Raw genomic sequence first — 18,870 nt, 5'->3', positions numbered from 1 at the left:
TGATTTGCTGCTCTGGTTTACACGTGAACTTCCACTGCTGCTGTCACCAACTTGAGAGGCTCTACAGAAAAACTGGACTTGTCCATAAAAATCATAAACTACATTACAAGGACAGCATTGCTCAATCAACTCTAATTACTACTGACATGTTATCTCTTCTAACTAAGGTACAGACACTCAAACTTGCTGCTTTCAGTGAGAAGTCAAATGTCTGAATATGAGCTGGAAGCCGCTGAGAGTCCTCCTCCTTCCCGTGGGGTTTACTTTCTCTACTACTTTCACTATAAACACGCCCCTTTCATGCACCTGCAGAGGGCCACCAGCAGATGGAGCTGTCTTAAACAAATCCACTTGGATAGTTAGCTGTAGATGATTTTCTCAGTATGACTGTAGGACTTTGAGTTATTCTTTAGATTTATTTAAACTCCTATATTATGCACAAGCGTTGAGCGACCCATAATTTCTCCTTTACTTTTCATAAGAGCAGCCAGACTTTCAGCTAGTTTTTCTTTTTTAAGTGCTCTGCAGGTTTTATGAAGGTGTGTCAAAGTTGTTCTTTGGACATTGGCTGCTTTTTAAATCATTTTCAGTCCTCGTACAGGAACATTCTTCAAGCTAAATCCAAGTGTGTTAGACCAGAGTTAACCTGATAGATATGTGTGGGTGTGTAACTCTTAGGAGCTGATTGGCTGCTTTTTATGGGGGCTGGGTCTTTGGAAAGTGTTTTAGTAACACACCCTGAACTGCACACTTTAACAAACAACATGAGATTTTAACTGTAATGTAAAACTCATGTGATTCACTGTTATTAAGCACAAACACATCTATGGCCCTGTTTCCATTAGTAGCTGCTCAGATCGACTCACCACAGGTCACCACGACTGGACTGGATCCACTGGTTTCCATTACAGTTGAGGACCACCTAATGTGGTCGTCTCAATACAGCCGAGTGTCAGCTCACATCATTAGTAAGTGCTAATGCTGCTAATTTCCATCATATTTGTCATTTATTGCTCAAAGTTATTGAAGAAACAGTTATTCAGCTTCATCCCCACTGATCTCGACTACAAACTGTTTCACTTTGGTTTTTGTTTAAAGCCTCGATGTTTAAAACGTTTCCCTGTGATCACATTTGCACCGTCTGATTTCAAAGTTTGTTTCTTTTGGTCATTTAGTCCACAGAGTCCTTGGTGTTCTGAAAGGGACCTATAAATAAATGCATTATTATTAATAATAAAGTAGTTGTTGTACATGTACAGACCATAAATATGGAGTCCAGCTGTGTTTGATGCTGCTGGGCAGACTGACCACTGGGAACCTCTGAGCTCTGCTGGTCCACTCTGTGGAGGAACCATGAAGGATCAGATCAACACAGGATAAAGATCCAGGAGTTTCTGCTCAAATAACTTCATCTGAATCAAGTCTGTCAAGTTTTAAACTCTCAGATTGTGAACATATCAGTAATTTTCAGTCTGTTTTCATGGACGTCCTTTCAGTGGTGATGTCAGGGATGATTTTGAAGAAGCTCATCAAACTGAACCATCAGCAGATCACTGCTCCAAAACCAGAACATGATCCGAGTCTCCCTCCACCACCAGAACACCAGCTTTACTAACGTGGTAGATCAGTGTAGTACAGATCAATAACTGATGAGTCATTTGATCAAAATCACTGAGTGCTTCACGTCTGACCCTCTGATGCTTCTGTAGACATTTTGCATATTTAATGAATGTCTGACAGTTTTACATTCATTCTATGAACACAGTGGAAATGTTGTGTTATAGTCTCCATGTTGTTTCCAGCATCATAAATTCTTAAGTTCAGAAAATTAGATTCTTTCTTCACAGCTGAAAAACAACAACATTTATTCTCTATTGAAATCTGCATCGTCCACTCCAAAGGTCACAATCTGAAGGTAACATCTGGTTTTGTTCCCTGTGGTTAACTCTGAGCATCAGTATGGTGGGATTTATCCACTACATCCACACCACTGTGGTTCAGTGTTGTCCTGATGGAGTAACAGCAGCCAGTATGATCCAGGCTTTAGCTGCTGGGTCTCTGTGTGACCTCTCAGACTGTTTAACAGATCAGACACAAAGAGAATCAGAGCAGCTCTGTTCTTTAAAGACAAACATGAACCCACTCAGGTCACACTTTCCCCACAGATATGAGCATCACTGTCCTCAAACAGCAAATGACCAAGTCGAACATTTGGATCTTTTCTCTTTCATTGTTTTCTTTTTAATGAATCTTTGTAACAATCTGAGGATGTTTCAGGTCATATTTATCCAGGAAACACAAACATGTAAAGGAGTCATCACAGCTCTCTGACCTCGTTGCTCCAGGTTCACCACTGAAGTCTGGATTTTGACCTTTGGACCAGTCACTCCTCACAGACGGACAGCTGGACCCTGCAGACTGTGACCTCTGACCTCTGCAGACACAAACATGATTGAAGCAGCTGTGATCACACAGACTGCAGATAATGCAGCTGTTTCCTGTCAGTAACATCCTCTTAGATTAGAGTTCAGCTTTTTACAGGAAAACTGGACAAAACTGATTTTTGTTACAAACTCATTTTCATTTCCTCTCAGCTCACAAACACAGTCAGACAATCAACCAGAGTCAACACTGATTATAATGTCAGTGCAGAATTATTTCTGTTACTCAGTGAGTTCAGCTCTCTGACCTCGTTGCTCCAGGTTCACCACTGAAGTCTGGATTATGACCTTTGGACTCGTCACTCCTCACAGACGGACAGCTGGACCCTGCAGACTCTGCTCTGTCCTCCTCTTCCTCCATCATCATCTTCAGTCAGTCTGAGAGGTAAACCACAAACACTCAGTGAGTTCACATTAACAGGAGGAACTGAGTTACAGTCGCTGACCTCTGACCCGTCATGTGACCATGAAACCAGGTCAATATGTCTGTAGGTTCAGTCATCCAGGTCATGTGATCTAAGGAGCTTGGAGAGAAAAGAGACGTCTTTAAGTTTCTGGAAGACGTTTCATCTGAGAAGCTTCTTCAGCTCTAAAACCAAACGGTGGAGAGTCCCAGATATTTAAACCTGAGAGGGAAAGAAAGCATGTCGCTGACCCACCACTGATGTTATTTCAAGGAGGAAACTGAGAGCCTTTGCACCAGGAGCACAAACATCAGCTCCAGCAATGATCCACTGATGTGTTTTTATTCCATGTATGAATGTTGTTATTGACAGAGATGACGTTTGTGTGTCAGTGATGCAGTGACTGTTGTTGTTACCTGTACAGGCTGGTTAGACTCTATGAAACAGATCATACAGATCTCTGCATGTTAGAAGAGACTATTAAAGGTCATGAATGAGACAAAGGCAGGGAGGCGTCCTTTACAGCTAAACAGCAGAGTGAGAGAACAGCCAGCACCTCTACATTTATCACATTATACAGCACATGTATGATACTGACAGGGATGAGAAGAATTTAGTGATTCTGATCCCATCATTGATATTACTTATTGATTCTCAGTAGCTCTGCTCTGACAGTCACCACCATCACTGAGCAGCATATCAAAGACATTTGTGCACATTAACTGCATGTTGTGGCTCAAATGTTTGTGCATGTTGGAGGCATTTCCTCTTTGTTGTGATCAGTGTTGGTCATTACTCAAAACAGTCATTATTACACATATTACACAGAACACTTTAATTAAAAGTAATGGAGTACGTTACTTCATTACTCCTCATAACATTACTTTGATGTTACTGTGTGAAATGAACAAATGAGCATGTAACAACATAAAGCTGAGGTACAGCCCCACACACCAACACAGATCCTGATGAGGTCACGTGATGTTTCTCTGAGTGTTTATGAACACAAATCAAAGATGAAACAGCACAAAGACACTTCAAAGTGATTCTACTGTAGAAACATGAACAGGTAGAAACCTGCAGCCTGACTGCTCATCACTTTGTTACCTGTTCAAGTTCAGCAGCAGCAGCTCACTTTATCACGGTGCTGGTCTGGGGTCAGTGTTTACTCAGCTTTAACCTCACTCTGGGTTCTTGGCTAGCCTAGCTTTAGCTTAGTGTTAGCATGCTGTGTGCTAGCTCAGCGTCAGAGCTCTGCAGGTGTCTCGTGTGTAAATATTAATCACAGTGACAGTAAAGGAGGTAAAGGGCTGTGACGTCATCACGTACGCTGCGTCCTCTGTGGGCTCTGAGTGAACTCAAAGTACAAACTACAAGTACACAAACACGAACGTAGCTCAGAGTGGCGGACACACTCGGCCCCGTTGGTCCAGCTGTGAGTCCGTTACCGTGAACTATGGAGCGGCAGATTTGTGCTGAACTAAGCTGCACACAGCTGATGTTAGCCAGGAAACATTACACACTGACTTTAATGGAGAGACCGGAAATACAAACACACACAGTTTGTTGTGTGAAGAAATCAAACACGAGCTGAACAAACAGTAAAGTTCCTAAAGACAAACTGTTAAAGGAGGAAACAAAGCAAACTTACAGTTTCTTCACACACCAACAACAAGCTCCACTCCACACCTGGACACTAAACACGGACACACAGGTGAGCTGCTTCCTGGAAGGAGGCGGGGCTCCACCTGAAACTCAGCACAGGTGGGAGGGGCTCAGCTCTGTGTGTGCTGATGTGTTAACTTTAAAAATATGCCGTCTGACTGCTCAGACTGAGTCAGAGTAAAGTTCACATGCTGACGTGTGGAGACATGAAACCTTGTTGTAGCTGCAGGTGTGAACACACTGATCCCAGATCAGCTCTGCTGTATTTGTAACATGAACATTTCTGCTGCAAAGCTTCAAATGTTCAGCATGTTTCTCTGTTTCCAGTCTATAGATCCAGTCACACTTTCTACCTTCACCTGTGCAGTAAAGACTGAGAGCAGAGCTGAAAGCAAGCGTCCAATCAGTGAGCAGCATCAACACCTGAGCTTCATTCAGACTCTGTTATTGAAGATGTTGTTGGTACAAAGTTCATCTGCTGCTCACATGAATCCATGAAAGATTTATTTCACTGAATGTTTCTTCAAAGCTCATTTCAACCTGTTGAAGTCATGAATGAAAGTGCAGACTGAGAGTGGATCACATGATGTTTGAGGTGTGTCATGTGACATGTTCAGTATTGTCACACATGTCTAGATTGTCCCTGATATCATAACTGCTCAAACACTGATGATTATATTTGAAGAATTATTCCTGATGGCAGCAAAGTTTGAATGGAGCTCTCTGTCTGTGCTGATTTGTCGCCCTCTGGAGGTCAAAGCACAAACTGCATGATGTCACTGTAACCACCACAGTGACAGGAAGTGTTTTTATGACTGAAACACTGAAATGATGCTAACGGCTGTCGTTAGGCTCACTGACAGCAGTGCTGATGTGTTCATGTCAAACACTGGCTCAGGTCAGGCTCCTTCATCCTTCTCCAACGTGAGGCCGCCCTCAGACCCACAGGAGCTCTGACCTTTGACCTCCTGACCCTAACCATTTTAGTCTTGTTGCATCTGCAAATCCATCCAAACTGTAGCCGAGCAAAAGAAGCTGGAAGCTGTTCTATGAATGATGTTGTTGAAGGAGCTTGGAAAGAAAAGCGTCTGGACTTCTTTAAGTTGCTTGATGAGGGACATGGACGTCTTAACGCCCACTCACATCCTGGGACATTTGATCACAGGAAATCACATGATAGCGTGGGGCTAGATCTCACAATGGGTTCACCCAAAACCTTGGCTGATTGTGACCCACACCCGTTTTCACGGAGGAGGAGTTTCACATGCTGAACATGTGACAGCCTGGTTTAAAGGGACCAAAAGTAACTGGACACCTGATTCAGTTCAGGTTTATTCATCCGCTCCAAACCACAGCAGCAGTCACCTCCAGGGAACCAGCTGATCCATGTAACTGGGGACAGACCACAGCCCAGAGCACTGGTTCATGATGTGTTTGTGGACTGTAGGTTGTTTGGATAGAGATGAGATGTACTCAGCAGTCTGTCTCTAATGTTTAATGAAATGTTCTGAAGATGATAATAACTTGTGATTTTCTTTTGAATGAATCTTTAATCGTGTTGTAGGGCCTCTGACTCTCATGAAGATTTTCACATCAATGTGCTTTTCACAAAGATATTAACAATGAAAATGACGTGCAGCCCTGAACTACTCATGCGTTAACTCAGCGGTTCCCAACCCCCGGGTCACGGACCGGTCCGTGAGTCGTTTGGTACCGGGCCGTGAGAGTCGAGGCTCGGTGTGAAATTGATGGTTGATAGGTTTGTAGCATAAACCTGTTCGCTGGATCGTTCAATCCAGCTACACAGCAAAGCAAGACACGAGTAGTTCTTTATGTTTCTCGTGCACGGGAGAGAACTGGACCAATGCCGTTCCTTCGCTTGACCACAGTCGCTCTCGTCCGTTCCCTCGTAACACTGTTCTTTTATTGAGGTTACATGAATATACATAGGTTCATTAACATACACGTGAACAAAGGTACCAGTCTGTATGTTATGTAGGTGTGTGTGTGTGTGTGTGTGTGTGTGTGTGTGTGTGTGTGTGACCCCATAAACGACTTCCCTAAACCTGCTGGTCTGGAAGTCCAGCAGTTCATCTAAACAAAAGGCACTTAGACTAAAACAGACATCCTACCACAGAACAATAAGAAGGTAGCACCTCTCCCATGATCCCAGGACGTGGGTGTGAATGCCAGAACACTCTGGAGTCACACAAAGTCTTTAAAGACTACTATCATTACACAATTGGTTCTACACCTCTAAGCATATATGGTTAGATATTCCCCAATAACAATGACAATGATAAAATATAAATCCAACAATGGTTTTCAGGGTTTTTATCGTTAACTTCGTTTCCCTGGGTCTTTTCCCGTGTTGTAGTCGTGTGTCTTATTTTGAAAGAAATGTTTACGCGTTACCATAGCGACCAGAGAGCATTAAGGGTGCAGACAGGTGCATCCAACAACATTTTATTTTCCCTTATTTGATTTATGGACCTAACTGTATGAACTGGACTTTGGCTTTAATGCTGCTCCTCTTCATCATTGCTGTGTTGCATTTCCATCATTCTGCTGCTGGATTCACTGCAGGCTTTAACAAACACTCCTTTGGGTCCAGGCCCAGCCACGTGTTTGTAAGCTGCTGTGCTCCTCACAAATAAAGCCTGAAGCAGCTCAGACTGTTAGAAGCAGCACTGAGCCCTGTTACAGTTATAGTGTTAGAGCAGCGGCTGCAGCCTACAGCATTTAAACTAGCTGACAGTAAACACATCAGTCCAGATGTTACCACATTACTTTGTGATGCTGAGAGTTAAAGGAGACTGGCTGATTAAAATCCCATTCCTTACATCACCGTCCTCTGCTCTGACTGCTTTCATTTAATCACAATCAGAAGACTTTTTTGATCCCCAGGGGAAATTATTTAGGTTACAGTGCTGCAGCACAAACAGGAACAAAGACACAACACACTAAGTAAGAAATAGCACAACATACACAATATATACATGCATACATATGAGTCACTTATAAGTAACATGTGAGTGCTGGGGTCTATGACAGCAGGCAGGTCTGTATTTATGTCCAGGCTGACATGAACAGCTAGTAGTTCAGGGTTCAACACTCAGGAAAGTGTGTGACCTTCCACACTGACAGAAGATGCTAAACATGACTTTAAACTGTTGTTTGTTAAAGCCTCACAGATCTGAGAGCAGGGCTCAGTGGGTACATGAGCCTTTATACATGAAAGCTTTCTGTTTCCAGGAGAGGAAACATGTGATCCAGCTGTGTTTGGTCACATGGATCTGCTCTGCATGGATCACCTGACTAAAACATGTTGTTATTATTGTTCTTACAGTCTTAAATCGGTACATCAGGCGGGTCACATGACACCCGGGGGTGACAGCAACATCTTTCCTCTTTAGAAAGCTGCTCTCTGTCCCAGGAGCTGTTGTCACAGTAACAGCAGGAACAGGAAGTCACATGCTCTCTGCTCTGTGATTGGCTGCTTCTTATCTCAGCTTCCTGCAGAGGGTGGAGGTCTGCTGATGACGCACACCAACAGAAGTGTGACTTTCACTTCCTGTTTATTGCTGTTGTTCTTAAAGCTCTCAGGCGATGCTGCAGCGCCCCCTGCTGACACAAACTCCTCCCTCTGTCTCAGAGGTCACAGGTCAGCCTGCTGCAGAGGGTCTGCCTGTTCATGGACTTCCTGTTACAGAGACGGGTCTCAGCGTCAACACTGGTTTCTGATTGGACGGTGTGGAAAATGTTACGAGTTCAAAATATTGGGGATGGAGACAAGAGAAAAACCACAATAACAACACTGGTCCGGTCGGGTTGAGTCAAACGATGATTTTAATGATCACACACGTGGGAGATGGACACTGATGCAGACAGCCTCTGATCTCAAAATGGTGGAGCATTGATCAAACTCTTATAGCCTCTGGTGCCTCCACCTTATCATAAAAGCCTAAACATTCACATGCTTTCTCTCACACAGCGCCTAAGCTACGACCTTGGCTCCCCGTTTATCTGCTCCTGCTGAGATGGGGCAGAAAACTCCAGCATGTTCTCTTCTAATCAGACAAATAAGGCGATGACTTTCTGCAAACAGTATTTCTTATAACTCAGCAGTATAATGCATCATAAAACAATATCATTCATTCACAATAAATCAGCAGTTTAATATAATGCACATCAGTTTAACTAATGCAATAGTTATCAGCTTCTTCTAATTCAGGAGAATAATGCAAACTAAAACTACATAATAATTCACAATCTTTAATTAGGGGTCTAACATGGCATAAAATAATATTATAATCTAACAAAACCCAGCTTCCTCCAGCCGAGTGATGTGTGGATTCATCACTCTCTGTGGATCAGTGTAAGTCTGTGTGTGGGTCAGCTGCAGGACTTGTTTGACCTTTGACCCTGGCAGACAGAGCTGGTTACTGCTGTGTGACTCCTGCCGTCGCTCCACTTTAAATTTTACTTAAAATAAGTCCTGACATGGCCCCGCCCCCTCTGACCTGCTGCTCCTGGATGTGCTGAGGACACAGCGGAGGCTCAGAGGGGGCGGGGCTTTTCCCGTGGCGGTAACCAAACTGCATTAGGTCACTGCACTGCCAGTGTTTAACCACACCTCTTCTGACTGACCTTTGACCTCTGACATGTTGATTCGATCCTTATTTAATGACGTCTTTTATCTAGTGATTTAATTCTGTGTATTTATATGTGATCGTGTTCCTGCGTTCAGCCTCAGCTGATATCCACAGACGCTCCTATTGGCTGGTTTTAAAAACACATTTTTCCATTAAAGAGACTCTTTTAAAAACACGTCTGCCTGAAATTCACATTTCATTTATTTTGGGGGATTTTAACAGAGAGATAGAACTTTATGAATCCCTCATGTTTATCCTCCAGGAAATCCAGTTTGTAGCAGCAGAACACCGACAAACTTTTACACAGCACAGAATTAGGATATCAAATAAAGGGGAATAAGAGAATATGAATATAAGCATAAATATGTACATATATACACAGACCTCACACAGAGACAGCAGCTACACTGTGTGTGGATGTGATCCACAGTCACAGCTGTGGGTTTCAGTCAGTGTGTCTCTAACTTCATGGTCACATTTCAAAGCTTATTGGAGCCAGAAGATGTTCAAGTAAAAGATTTATTGCTGTACTCGTCTACCAGGATAACAGGAGGTTCATAAAGCTGTGTAATACTTCAGCTTTACATCATGCAGTAGTAGTTTATTAAACCCCCCAAAATATGACTATCCAGAGTTGGGACCAGGAAGCAGAGTTGCAGTCTTACACGCCTCTCTGCAGCTTCTCTCCTCCTGCTACCCCCCAAAAACCCATCTCCATAGAGACTGTGTCAGCTCCCAAACAGACAAAAAACAAACTAAAAACCAGCAACAAACAACTTAAACATAAACAATCACAAAGAAAGAACAATACAGTATCCACATCTGAACCAAAGAGTAAAACAGTGAAATGTGGATTATTAAACATTAGGTCTCTCTCCTCCAAGTCTCTGTTAGTACATGTTAGTAAAAACATTTCTGCATTTTACCCATATTTTATTTTTAACTCAAAATCAAAGATTCCAGATTCTCCTACATGTTGGTTTTGAATCAGATAGGACGACAGATTTCAGGTGGCCCTGTGTCTTTCTCTATTACATTTGCCACTGTGTAACTCAAAGTTATTTAAGGACTAGTTTATTTCAATGGATGAGTTTACTGACTGATGCGCAGAAGAAATAGTTCTTTATGGAGCCTAGATGGTGTGAATGATGAGACCAAAGACTGCAATATCTTGTACCAAAAATATATTGAATAAATGGAGGAAAGGGGAAATGGAACAAAATAATTAACACAACACACAACATAAATGCCCACAATTAAATAATAAATCAATGCTGTGATCTTTCTGTGCAAAAGTCCTTTTTGGTCCTCTTCTTTTTAAAGTTCACTTTTAAGGTATTCCTCCTTAGAGTCCAGCTTCATACAAATGGGGAAATATGTCCGTAATCCAAAGACGGCTAAGTGGGGGAAAGAGGGGAAACAAAGAATGGTCCTACCGGCTCGCCACTTCAATATGAAGAAGATTAATTCAAAGGGAGGGAACAAAACCTGACCTGTAGGTCAGAAAAACGTCCATTAGCACATCAAGTTCGATTCAGTTTATCGGTAAACAAATATATTTTTCTGCAAGCCTATGTAACAATGCAAATCATCATCAACCAATGTACAACAGTTAAATTATTAATTATCTTGGCTACGTAGCTTAATCTATACATTCCAGTAGCGTTCGCTACAAACAATACAAAAACAACAATAAAGGAAAACAGCTGTCTAACAGACAGCATAGCCGAATTCAAGGCAACACATAACAATAATCATTCAATCGCACTTTGTTTCAAAGTAAGCCCATTAAAGTGCTTAAGTAAATAAAAGTGTTCAAAAACAGCGGTTTTTGAGCCGGAGTTCTGCTCGCGGTGGGAACGCCGCCGCACAAAGTCATTTTTTAATCGCGAAAACGATCGACTGGTTACTGACAACCAAAAGGTTGTTTTTGGTAGATGTTAAAGATCATGGGTGGGCGGGGCAAATGGAGCAGTTTTCTACAGTCGAGTAAAATTCCAGGAAAGAGCTGGGTGTGGCTTTCCTTTAAATCACATGATCAACAGCTTTAAGATGGAGGCAACTCGCTCAGTGTTTCCTGTTTCATTCTTAGACTGTGGCGATGGTAAGTAGCAGCTTTTCACTTGTTACCTGGCATCTTTTCAGCCACCAATGATAGTCATTGTATGTTATCAACATTTCACTAACTATGTTGTCTCTCATGTTTAAAATAGGCCGACCAAGAGCAAAATAGGTATGTCTGCAGACTCTGCTGTAGCCAAAGTTATCAGATCTCCTGTGTTTTTAAATCCCTAACTGCTCGATCATTATCATTTTAGAAGACAACAATTTCTCAAAGGAGGTTCAAAACTAATGCCTACAAGATTACCAAGAGGAGGGTTCGGGGCTCTTACATGACTCCGGGAAGTCAACACTTGGTGGATGAGGTGTGTTACCTTTGACACTTTTAAGACAGTCCTGTTTATCACTACTAACAATAAGCAAATATGTTTTCACTCAACAGATCCTTCACAGCATGTTGTTTCTGGGCAAAATCAACAACATCCCCTTTTCTCCAGAAGAAATCTTCCCTAATCCTTTTGTTTTGGGTTCTTTAATGAGAAGATATCCCAGGCCTTTAAAGTTGTATTCGACTCAGCTTCCCAGGCGAAGTCCCTTCTCCTGTGTGCTCGACATGGTAAGATAACTCTTCTCACATTTTCAGTCAATCTGACAAACTTCCAGTTTATAGGAAAGTATAATGCAAAGTGCTTTTTTACTGAGAAATCCAAAGAAAATCCATACTGTACCTTATACTTCAACATATGCTTCTAGCTATACTTCTCCACCAAACACAGAGACTGCAGGAGAGCTGGAGACTTGCTTCAGAATTTGTCAGTTCTAAATAATGTCTAACAGACTCATTATTGGAGATGCTTACAGTCTTCAAGGCGTATATGATGCTGTCACTGTGTAGCTGCTGGATCTGTTAAGCTCAAAGACTCTAAATTCAGCGTGTTTTGACAGCCCGGCATAGCAAAATAGAAAAAAAAAAGGTCAATTAGCAAATTTAATTATAAATTAGTGAGAACAAAGATGGATTTTTGCTTATTGATTTAAAATTAAATAGATTTTTGTGACTTGTTTCACCCCCTATCTTAAAATGTCTAAATCAAAAGCATCCAATGGTCCTGCATAGTTAAACAAGTCAAGCAGCGAAACAAACATGTTGATCAACTTTCTATGAAAAACAACTATATAATCAGGTGCAACACTTTGACCAGATCTGTAACTGTTTTCAGATCGTCCTGCAAAATAACTCAGAGAATGAAGAGCAAATAAAGCAGAGTCTGCAAGATCTCCTCACAGACTTGGACTTAGAAGAGAATAATAAAAAAACAGCTTTCGTCTCGTCCACCATCTGCATTTCTCAAAAATCCCAAACCAACAAATCAGAAAGGTACTGCGGAGTCTCCATGTCCACCAAAGGTCCTAACGCTGGGAAAATTATGATTGCTGCCTCCTGTCTTAGCAAATGGCATAAATATGTATCTGGTGCGGTGATGACCTATTATCCAAACACAGTCCAGAAAGATTACTTTGATGGAACAATTGAAGTACCTGGAAATATCAGGTGTGAGGCTTTTTGTCTCCGTGATGGTGCCAGAATGAAGCCTTGCAGATCATGTAAGAATTTGTTTGGCTTGAACACAGAAGACCTCAGAGAGTGGCCATATGGTAACTGTGCTGAAGCTGAGAGCCTGAGCAATTTGCTTGAAAATGAGAGAGAAGTTGAAACGCATGTGGATGAATACTCAGCTGAAAAGGATAACAGGCAGAGAGCTGAGGATGAGGTTGGTAGGGTTCTTAGAACTGTGTTGCAAAGGATTCGGTTTAACTGGACAGGTGAATTTTACAACCCAGAACAAGAGTGAGATTTCATGAAATCATTTGCATTCATCATTCTGATAAATCAAAGATTCTCTGCTCTGACAGCATCTGTGTGGATTTTCTGTAATCACAGAGACGTGTATAAGCATGTTTACTTTCCATCTCCATGTAATTGTCACATTTAATAATTAAAACTGGCTTCTATGGGTTTTTGTTTGTTTGCTTACATATCTAGTGTTTAATGCAATGTGAAGCATTATTAGACAGCATTTATTGGGAAGAATCCCATATTTATACTGGTCTGTACCCAGGGTACACAGAAAATAAAAACACATGTTTTCTTATTATGATCCCAACTATAATTTACTTAAGCAAAAGCACTACATGCATAGCTGGACTGGCCATCGGGCATACCGGGCATTTGCCCTGTGGGCCGATGGTGATTTTTTGTTTTTATGGGCCGATGATTTTTTTTAAGTTATTTTTTTTTTCATAACAGTATAAACAATGACAGATGGTGGATTGGCCAGATGCTGGCAGATGTGTAAACATAACTCAGTTGTTTGGCGGTGGCTGTGGCAGAGCTGCCACAAGAGGCCAACAGGTGGATGAGGGAAAGGGGAAGCAGGAGGAGGAGAGACCCGAGGTGGCCGCCGGTCGGAGTATCAATCAATCAATCAATCAATCAATCTTTATTTATAAAGCACTTTTCATACAGAAAAAATGTAGCACAAAGTGCTTTACATAGTTAAAAGCAGCCCACCCCACCCTCCAACTCACTCCCCACACTCTCAATACACATATATCCCCCCACCCCCACACACACGCGCACACTTAAAGAGTAAAAATTGGGCTGGGCTCGCATGAGCCAAGTGAGGAAACATAACAGAGAGCCGTCTGCACCGGGAGCCGGTCACAGACCGCAGCCTCCGGGCTGGGCACACAGCAGGAGGGAGGCAAAGGAGCCCCCCAGCCAGGCTGAGAGGACCCCAGAGACCCAGCAGCCACGGTCAATAACAGTCCCGGTGCAGAGAGCGCCCTCCGAGGAAACACTGGAGATATGACGCAATACGATGTATACAGGGTAAAATGATAAAATAAATAAGAACAGGATACAATATAAATATAAATAGAGTAAGAAGATTAAGAAATGAATAAGAATAAAATCAAGAAATATTAGGTAAATCCTAAATTAATAATAGAATAACAGGATAGAATAAATAAGCATAAAATAAATAAACGCTAAGTAAAAGCTAAATTAAAAAGGTGGGTCTTGAGCCTGTTCTTAAAAACATGTACGTTCTCTGCGGCCCTGAGCTCCTCCGGCAGGCTGTTCCACAGACGAGGACCATACCACTGAAAAGCTGCCTCTCCGTGAGTATGTGTCCTGACTTTAGGGACAATCAAAAGGCCAGTGCCAGAGGACCTCAGGGTCCGCGAGGGTTCGTATGGTAAAAGCAGATCTGAGAGATAAGAAGGCCCAAGACCATTAAGACATTTAAAAACCAATAAAAGAACTTTAAAATCGATCCTGAAACACACGGGGAGCCAGTGCAGCGATTCTAAAACCGGTGTAATGTGGGCCCGCCCTCTGGTCTTCGTCAGCACACGAGCTGCCGAGTTTTGCAAGAGTTGTAAAGTTGAAATATTCTTCTTAGGAAGACCAGAGAGCAGGGCATTACAGTAATCAATGCGACTGGTAATAAAAGCATGCATCAGCATCTCCGTGTTGGCCCGAGAGAGAATAGGGCGGACTCTGGCTATATTTTTTAGATGATAAAATCCAATTTTGGTTACATGTTTAACATGTGGGATAAAACCAAGCTCAGAGTCAAAAATAACACCCAGGTTTTTCACTTGTAGCGAAGGACATAGTGAAAATGCCTCTAATTTAGACAAGAGTTTCTCTCTCTGAGCCTCAGGACCGACAATTAAAACTTCAGTTTTGTCCTGGTTAAGCTGTAAAAAGTTTTCTGCCATCCAAGATCTTATATCCAAGATACAGTTAAAAAGGGCATCCATTGGTCTGGTGTCATCAGGAGACACGGAGATGTACAGCTGCGTGTCATCAGCGTAACTGTGGAAGTTCACTCCATGCCTCCTGATGACACTGCCGAGAGGCAACATATACAAATTAAAAAGTACAGGGCCTAGAACCGACCCTTGAGGCACACCACATGTCATTTCATGGATCTTAGAGGAGCATGTATCCATACTCACCATAAAAGATCTGTCAGAGAGATAGGAAGTGAACCAGTTGTGTACAGCACCAGAGAGGCCCACCATGTGTTTTAGTCTGTTTAAAAAAAAGTGTCAGGTGAACTGAACTTCAGGTAAGAAGTTATGACCTGCAGTCTATCTGGGTCAGATATAAACCAAGTTTAGGTGGAGTTTATTTTCGTTGTGCTGAGTTTTTACCGTCAGTTACAATAACTTGTACTGCGTACTAGCTTGACGGAGTTTCTATACAGCTGGGTGGGTGCTATACTGATAGTGAACTTTATTTTATTCATAAGGTTAGTTAGTAGAGTTGCCAACCACGCCGTAAAAACCGAATCGTCCTGTATTCAGAGAAAATAATACACGTTTTGTATTTAGGTGAAAAGGAACACAGTTTGTCCCAGACTTCAGCTACAATGAAAAAAGACACAAAGCTGGATTTATTCTCTTTATGCTGCAGCTGCCTCTTCTTCTCTCATTCAATCGTGAAACTGATCAATGATCAGCTGATCGGCTTTTCTCTCTTGTTTGTCGCCCACTTCGCGCCAGAAAGAGGAAACCAGCAGATGTCGCGCTAAACAACAGCAGCACGTTTAAGCTTGATCAGCTGTTGTTAGAATTTATTTAATATCAATTTCTAGCATCAGTTGATGTTTGCTGGAGCTGTAAAAGCTGCTGGTCATGATATCGGTTTGGTTATCTGGCGAGAAGGAAACATGAAGATGAAACCAGGAGATGTCCTTACGGGATCATCAGAGCTGAACAGGTGATGGAGAAACAGGTTTAACTTTTAGGTGACATGAACGAGTTGAAGGGAAGTTATGAACTGTTTCTGAGAGACAAATAACACCAGGATCCTTTTTTAAGTAGCTGACAGCTGGTAACTGTGAACTGTGCAGGGGCGGGTCTAGCAAAGTTTTGCCAGGGGGTCAGGTAGAGCATTAACAGGGAAAGGGGGGCACAAAGAAATTACTTTTCTTTCTTATTCTCATTTAAAATGTCTAGCTTTTATTAAATAATTATCTGAATCTTACAACCAAAGTTTTTATCTGATGTACAACATATAGAAATCATACATATACCAACAAGACAGTGTACATCATTGTCACAACAGCGTTTTTTGTTTTCATTCAAAGGCTTTATGGATTTTCCTATAATACCTGGTGGGCCGGTCTCTAGTCAAAATGCCCGGGCCCATTTTTTGTCCCAGTCCAGCCCTGACTACATGTGTAGTTATAATATTTATAGCAGTTACTGTTGAGCTTTAAATTTATCATCTTAAATGTTTATATGCTGATTATATTGCTTTATATAAGAAAGGCCTAACTCTGAGTACACTCTGTGCCAAAAAGTGCTGACAGGAAACTGCATGCTTTTGCAGAAACGTGCTTTTGCAGCTAGAAAGTGAAGCTGATATATATCAGTTTTAATTAGTTTTTACCAACTGCTTGCTAGGGCAATCCCACGAGTTTGGTGTTTTTGTATTGAACATGATTCCAAGTGCTTTCTATAACACATAGCAGAGGTGCCACAACAAAGACTGAGAAGAGGACAGGAAGAGACAGTGAAAGAGATGCACTCCTTCGCCATTCATGTTAAAGCGTTGCATAGCTTTAATTTTAGAGAGTGTTGCATAACTTTAGTCATTTTTCTACCACAGGTGAAGCCAAGAATTGTGAAGCTCTCTTTTGGCCAAATACCAGAATCTGTAAGAAGAAGAAGAAACAAACAATCAAATAGGTCATTATTAAGAGGACAACAATCTCTTGATGATTATCCACAGTGTCTTTGATAACTCTGAGATACAAACTGTCAAGGATATACACATCCCAGCAAACAATAGCTGTGTTTGACTAAAGCGATTAACAACAAGGACAGAGCTACAATCACTACAGTCAAACATAAAGGGCTTAATCCTGAATCCAAGTCTGAGCTGTGATGCCGTTGGTGCTGAAAGCTGCTCAGATCCTGAAGCTGCACGTTTTGTCTCTCTCTAACCAAACCAGCAGCAAAAGAAGACACATTTCGCTTGACATAAACATTGTCATGAATTCCCTCTTACTTTTGCTGGTTTGCTTCCACCACCATTAAAACACACACAGAAAAACAACACAGCACAGCTCTCTGCCTCTCTCAGTGTACTTTAAGAACACCGTTTCCCATCTCAAATCTCTGTTTTTGGCATTATTCGCTTGCTTGTTATGAAGCAGTCTACCGTTGTTTACAGCCATTTTTTTTAATGACTTCCGACAAGACAGCCTCATTTCTGCTGTTCAATACCAAATTTTATTTATTTTTTTCAAATTAAGTGAAACTGCAAAATGCTCTGCTGTGTCTCTATTAAAACCTCTTATTAAAACCTCTGAATCACTTCAGCAGCATCAGCCAATGTACATTTGTTGAGTCGTGGTTCTCGTCTGCTTTTGTTCTACTGCAGAATAATATTTTTAAGGTTATCTACTGTAAAAAGCTAGGCCAGGAAAATCTCCTTCATGGTTTTGTGTTTTATCCTCAGTTACTTTGACACAAAAGCATCTGCTGTGATGCTCACACCTCTGATGAAGTTTCACAAGTGTCAGTACTGATAAATGATCAGAATTATAATGTTTCTGACTCTCTGAGTAAGAATTAAATGGAATCTAATTGGGACCTTGTGAATTGGAATTGAACAGGTTCTAGAAATCAGTGATGATACTCAGCTCCAATACCCACCTATGATATGAGGCTGACGAACGCTGACTGGGTTTCATTTACCAGCTTTTTATGTTCTTCCTGCAGTTTCCTCCCCACATCACTCATCTTAACTTTTTTCCAGTCCTCCTCAGTCTAAACAGAACACACAACAATACAAAGAAAAGCTCAGGTGATTGATCTCTAACACTAGGCATCCCCAGTCTTATTCTTAGCAGTCTAACTTCTCACCATATCTTTGAAGGCCTCTCCATTGTAGTAGCGCTTGGATGCTGGATACTCTATCGTTTTGTCACATAGTTCCAGGAAACTGGAAGCCACCAGATGCAGCTCCTCTCCGTCATAGCCGTACAGCTTTTTGTCCTCACACGTCATCAGCACAAGCTCGTCACATGGACATGAGGTGCCCTTTACCACACCAATAACCTGCATTTTTACAATCTCGGGAAGGTAGAATTTTCCCCAGGCGTTAACTTCATCATCATCCCCGTTGTATTTGGTGTTCTCAAGCTCTTCTATCCACAGGTCAGCACCACTTGGCTTCTTCAGGTGAACGCACATGCTTTTGTTTTTGGAAACAAAATCTTTCACCCATTTCAGGTACTTATCACCTGGAAAGAAGCAGACAAGGAAATATGGATGAATGTAGAAGTGTTGGAAAAGACAAATAGCAAGGTTATCCTACAGCAGTTTGTGAAAATGTTGTATCTTGAAATAAGCAGGCAAAATGAGGATCTCACTTATCTCATATGTTCTGATACCGACTTTCTTCAGTTAAAGGACAAAAAAAGGGCACACTGGAGGCTGACAGAGTGTGCAATGGTGGGAATCATTTTGCAGAACTCACTAAAGTTTGTTTCTCCTGGAACAAGCTTTTTACACTTCGGCAAATGAAAATACTGTGTTAAACTAAAAAAGAGCACC

General features: G+C 41.7%; 1 protein-coding gene across 1 annotated transcript in view; it reads right to left on the bottom strand.

Annotated features, from left to right (window-relative positions):
- LOC309702206 (protein NLRC3-like) overlaps positions 1–4,564 on the bottom strand; it is a 361,701-nt gene extending 357,137 nt beyond the window's left edge. The window contains exons 1-3 of the mRNA XM_082526722.1: positions 4,497–4,564; positions 2,690–2,819; positions 2,333–2,434 (exon numbers count right to left, since the gene is read on the bottom strand). Of these exons, the coding sequence (XP_082382848.1) occupies positions 2,333–2,434; positions 2,690–2,808 (221 nt within the window). The 5' untranslated portion in view covers positions 2,809–2,819; positions 4,497–4,564. The remainder of the gene's footprint in view (positions 1–2,332; positions 2,435–2,689; positions 2,820–4,496) is intronic.
- Between the last annotated feature and the right edge of the window lie 14,306 nt (positions 4,565–18,870).

This window comes from Aulonocara stuartgranti (assembly GCF_965226115.1).
Source record: "Aulonocara stuartgranti genome assembly, chromosome: 3".
In the NCBI taxonomy this organism is placed as follows: domain Eukaryota; kingdom Metazoa; phylum Chordata; class Actinopteri; order Cichliformes; family Cichlidae; genus Aulonocara; species Aulonocara stuartgranti.
The sequence above is the reverse complement of the archived record's forward strand: the minus strand, read 5'-3'. Positions and strand labels throughout refer to the sequence as shown.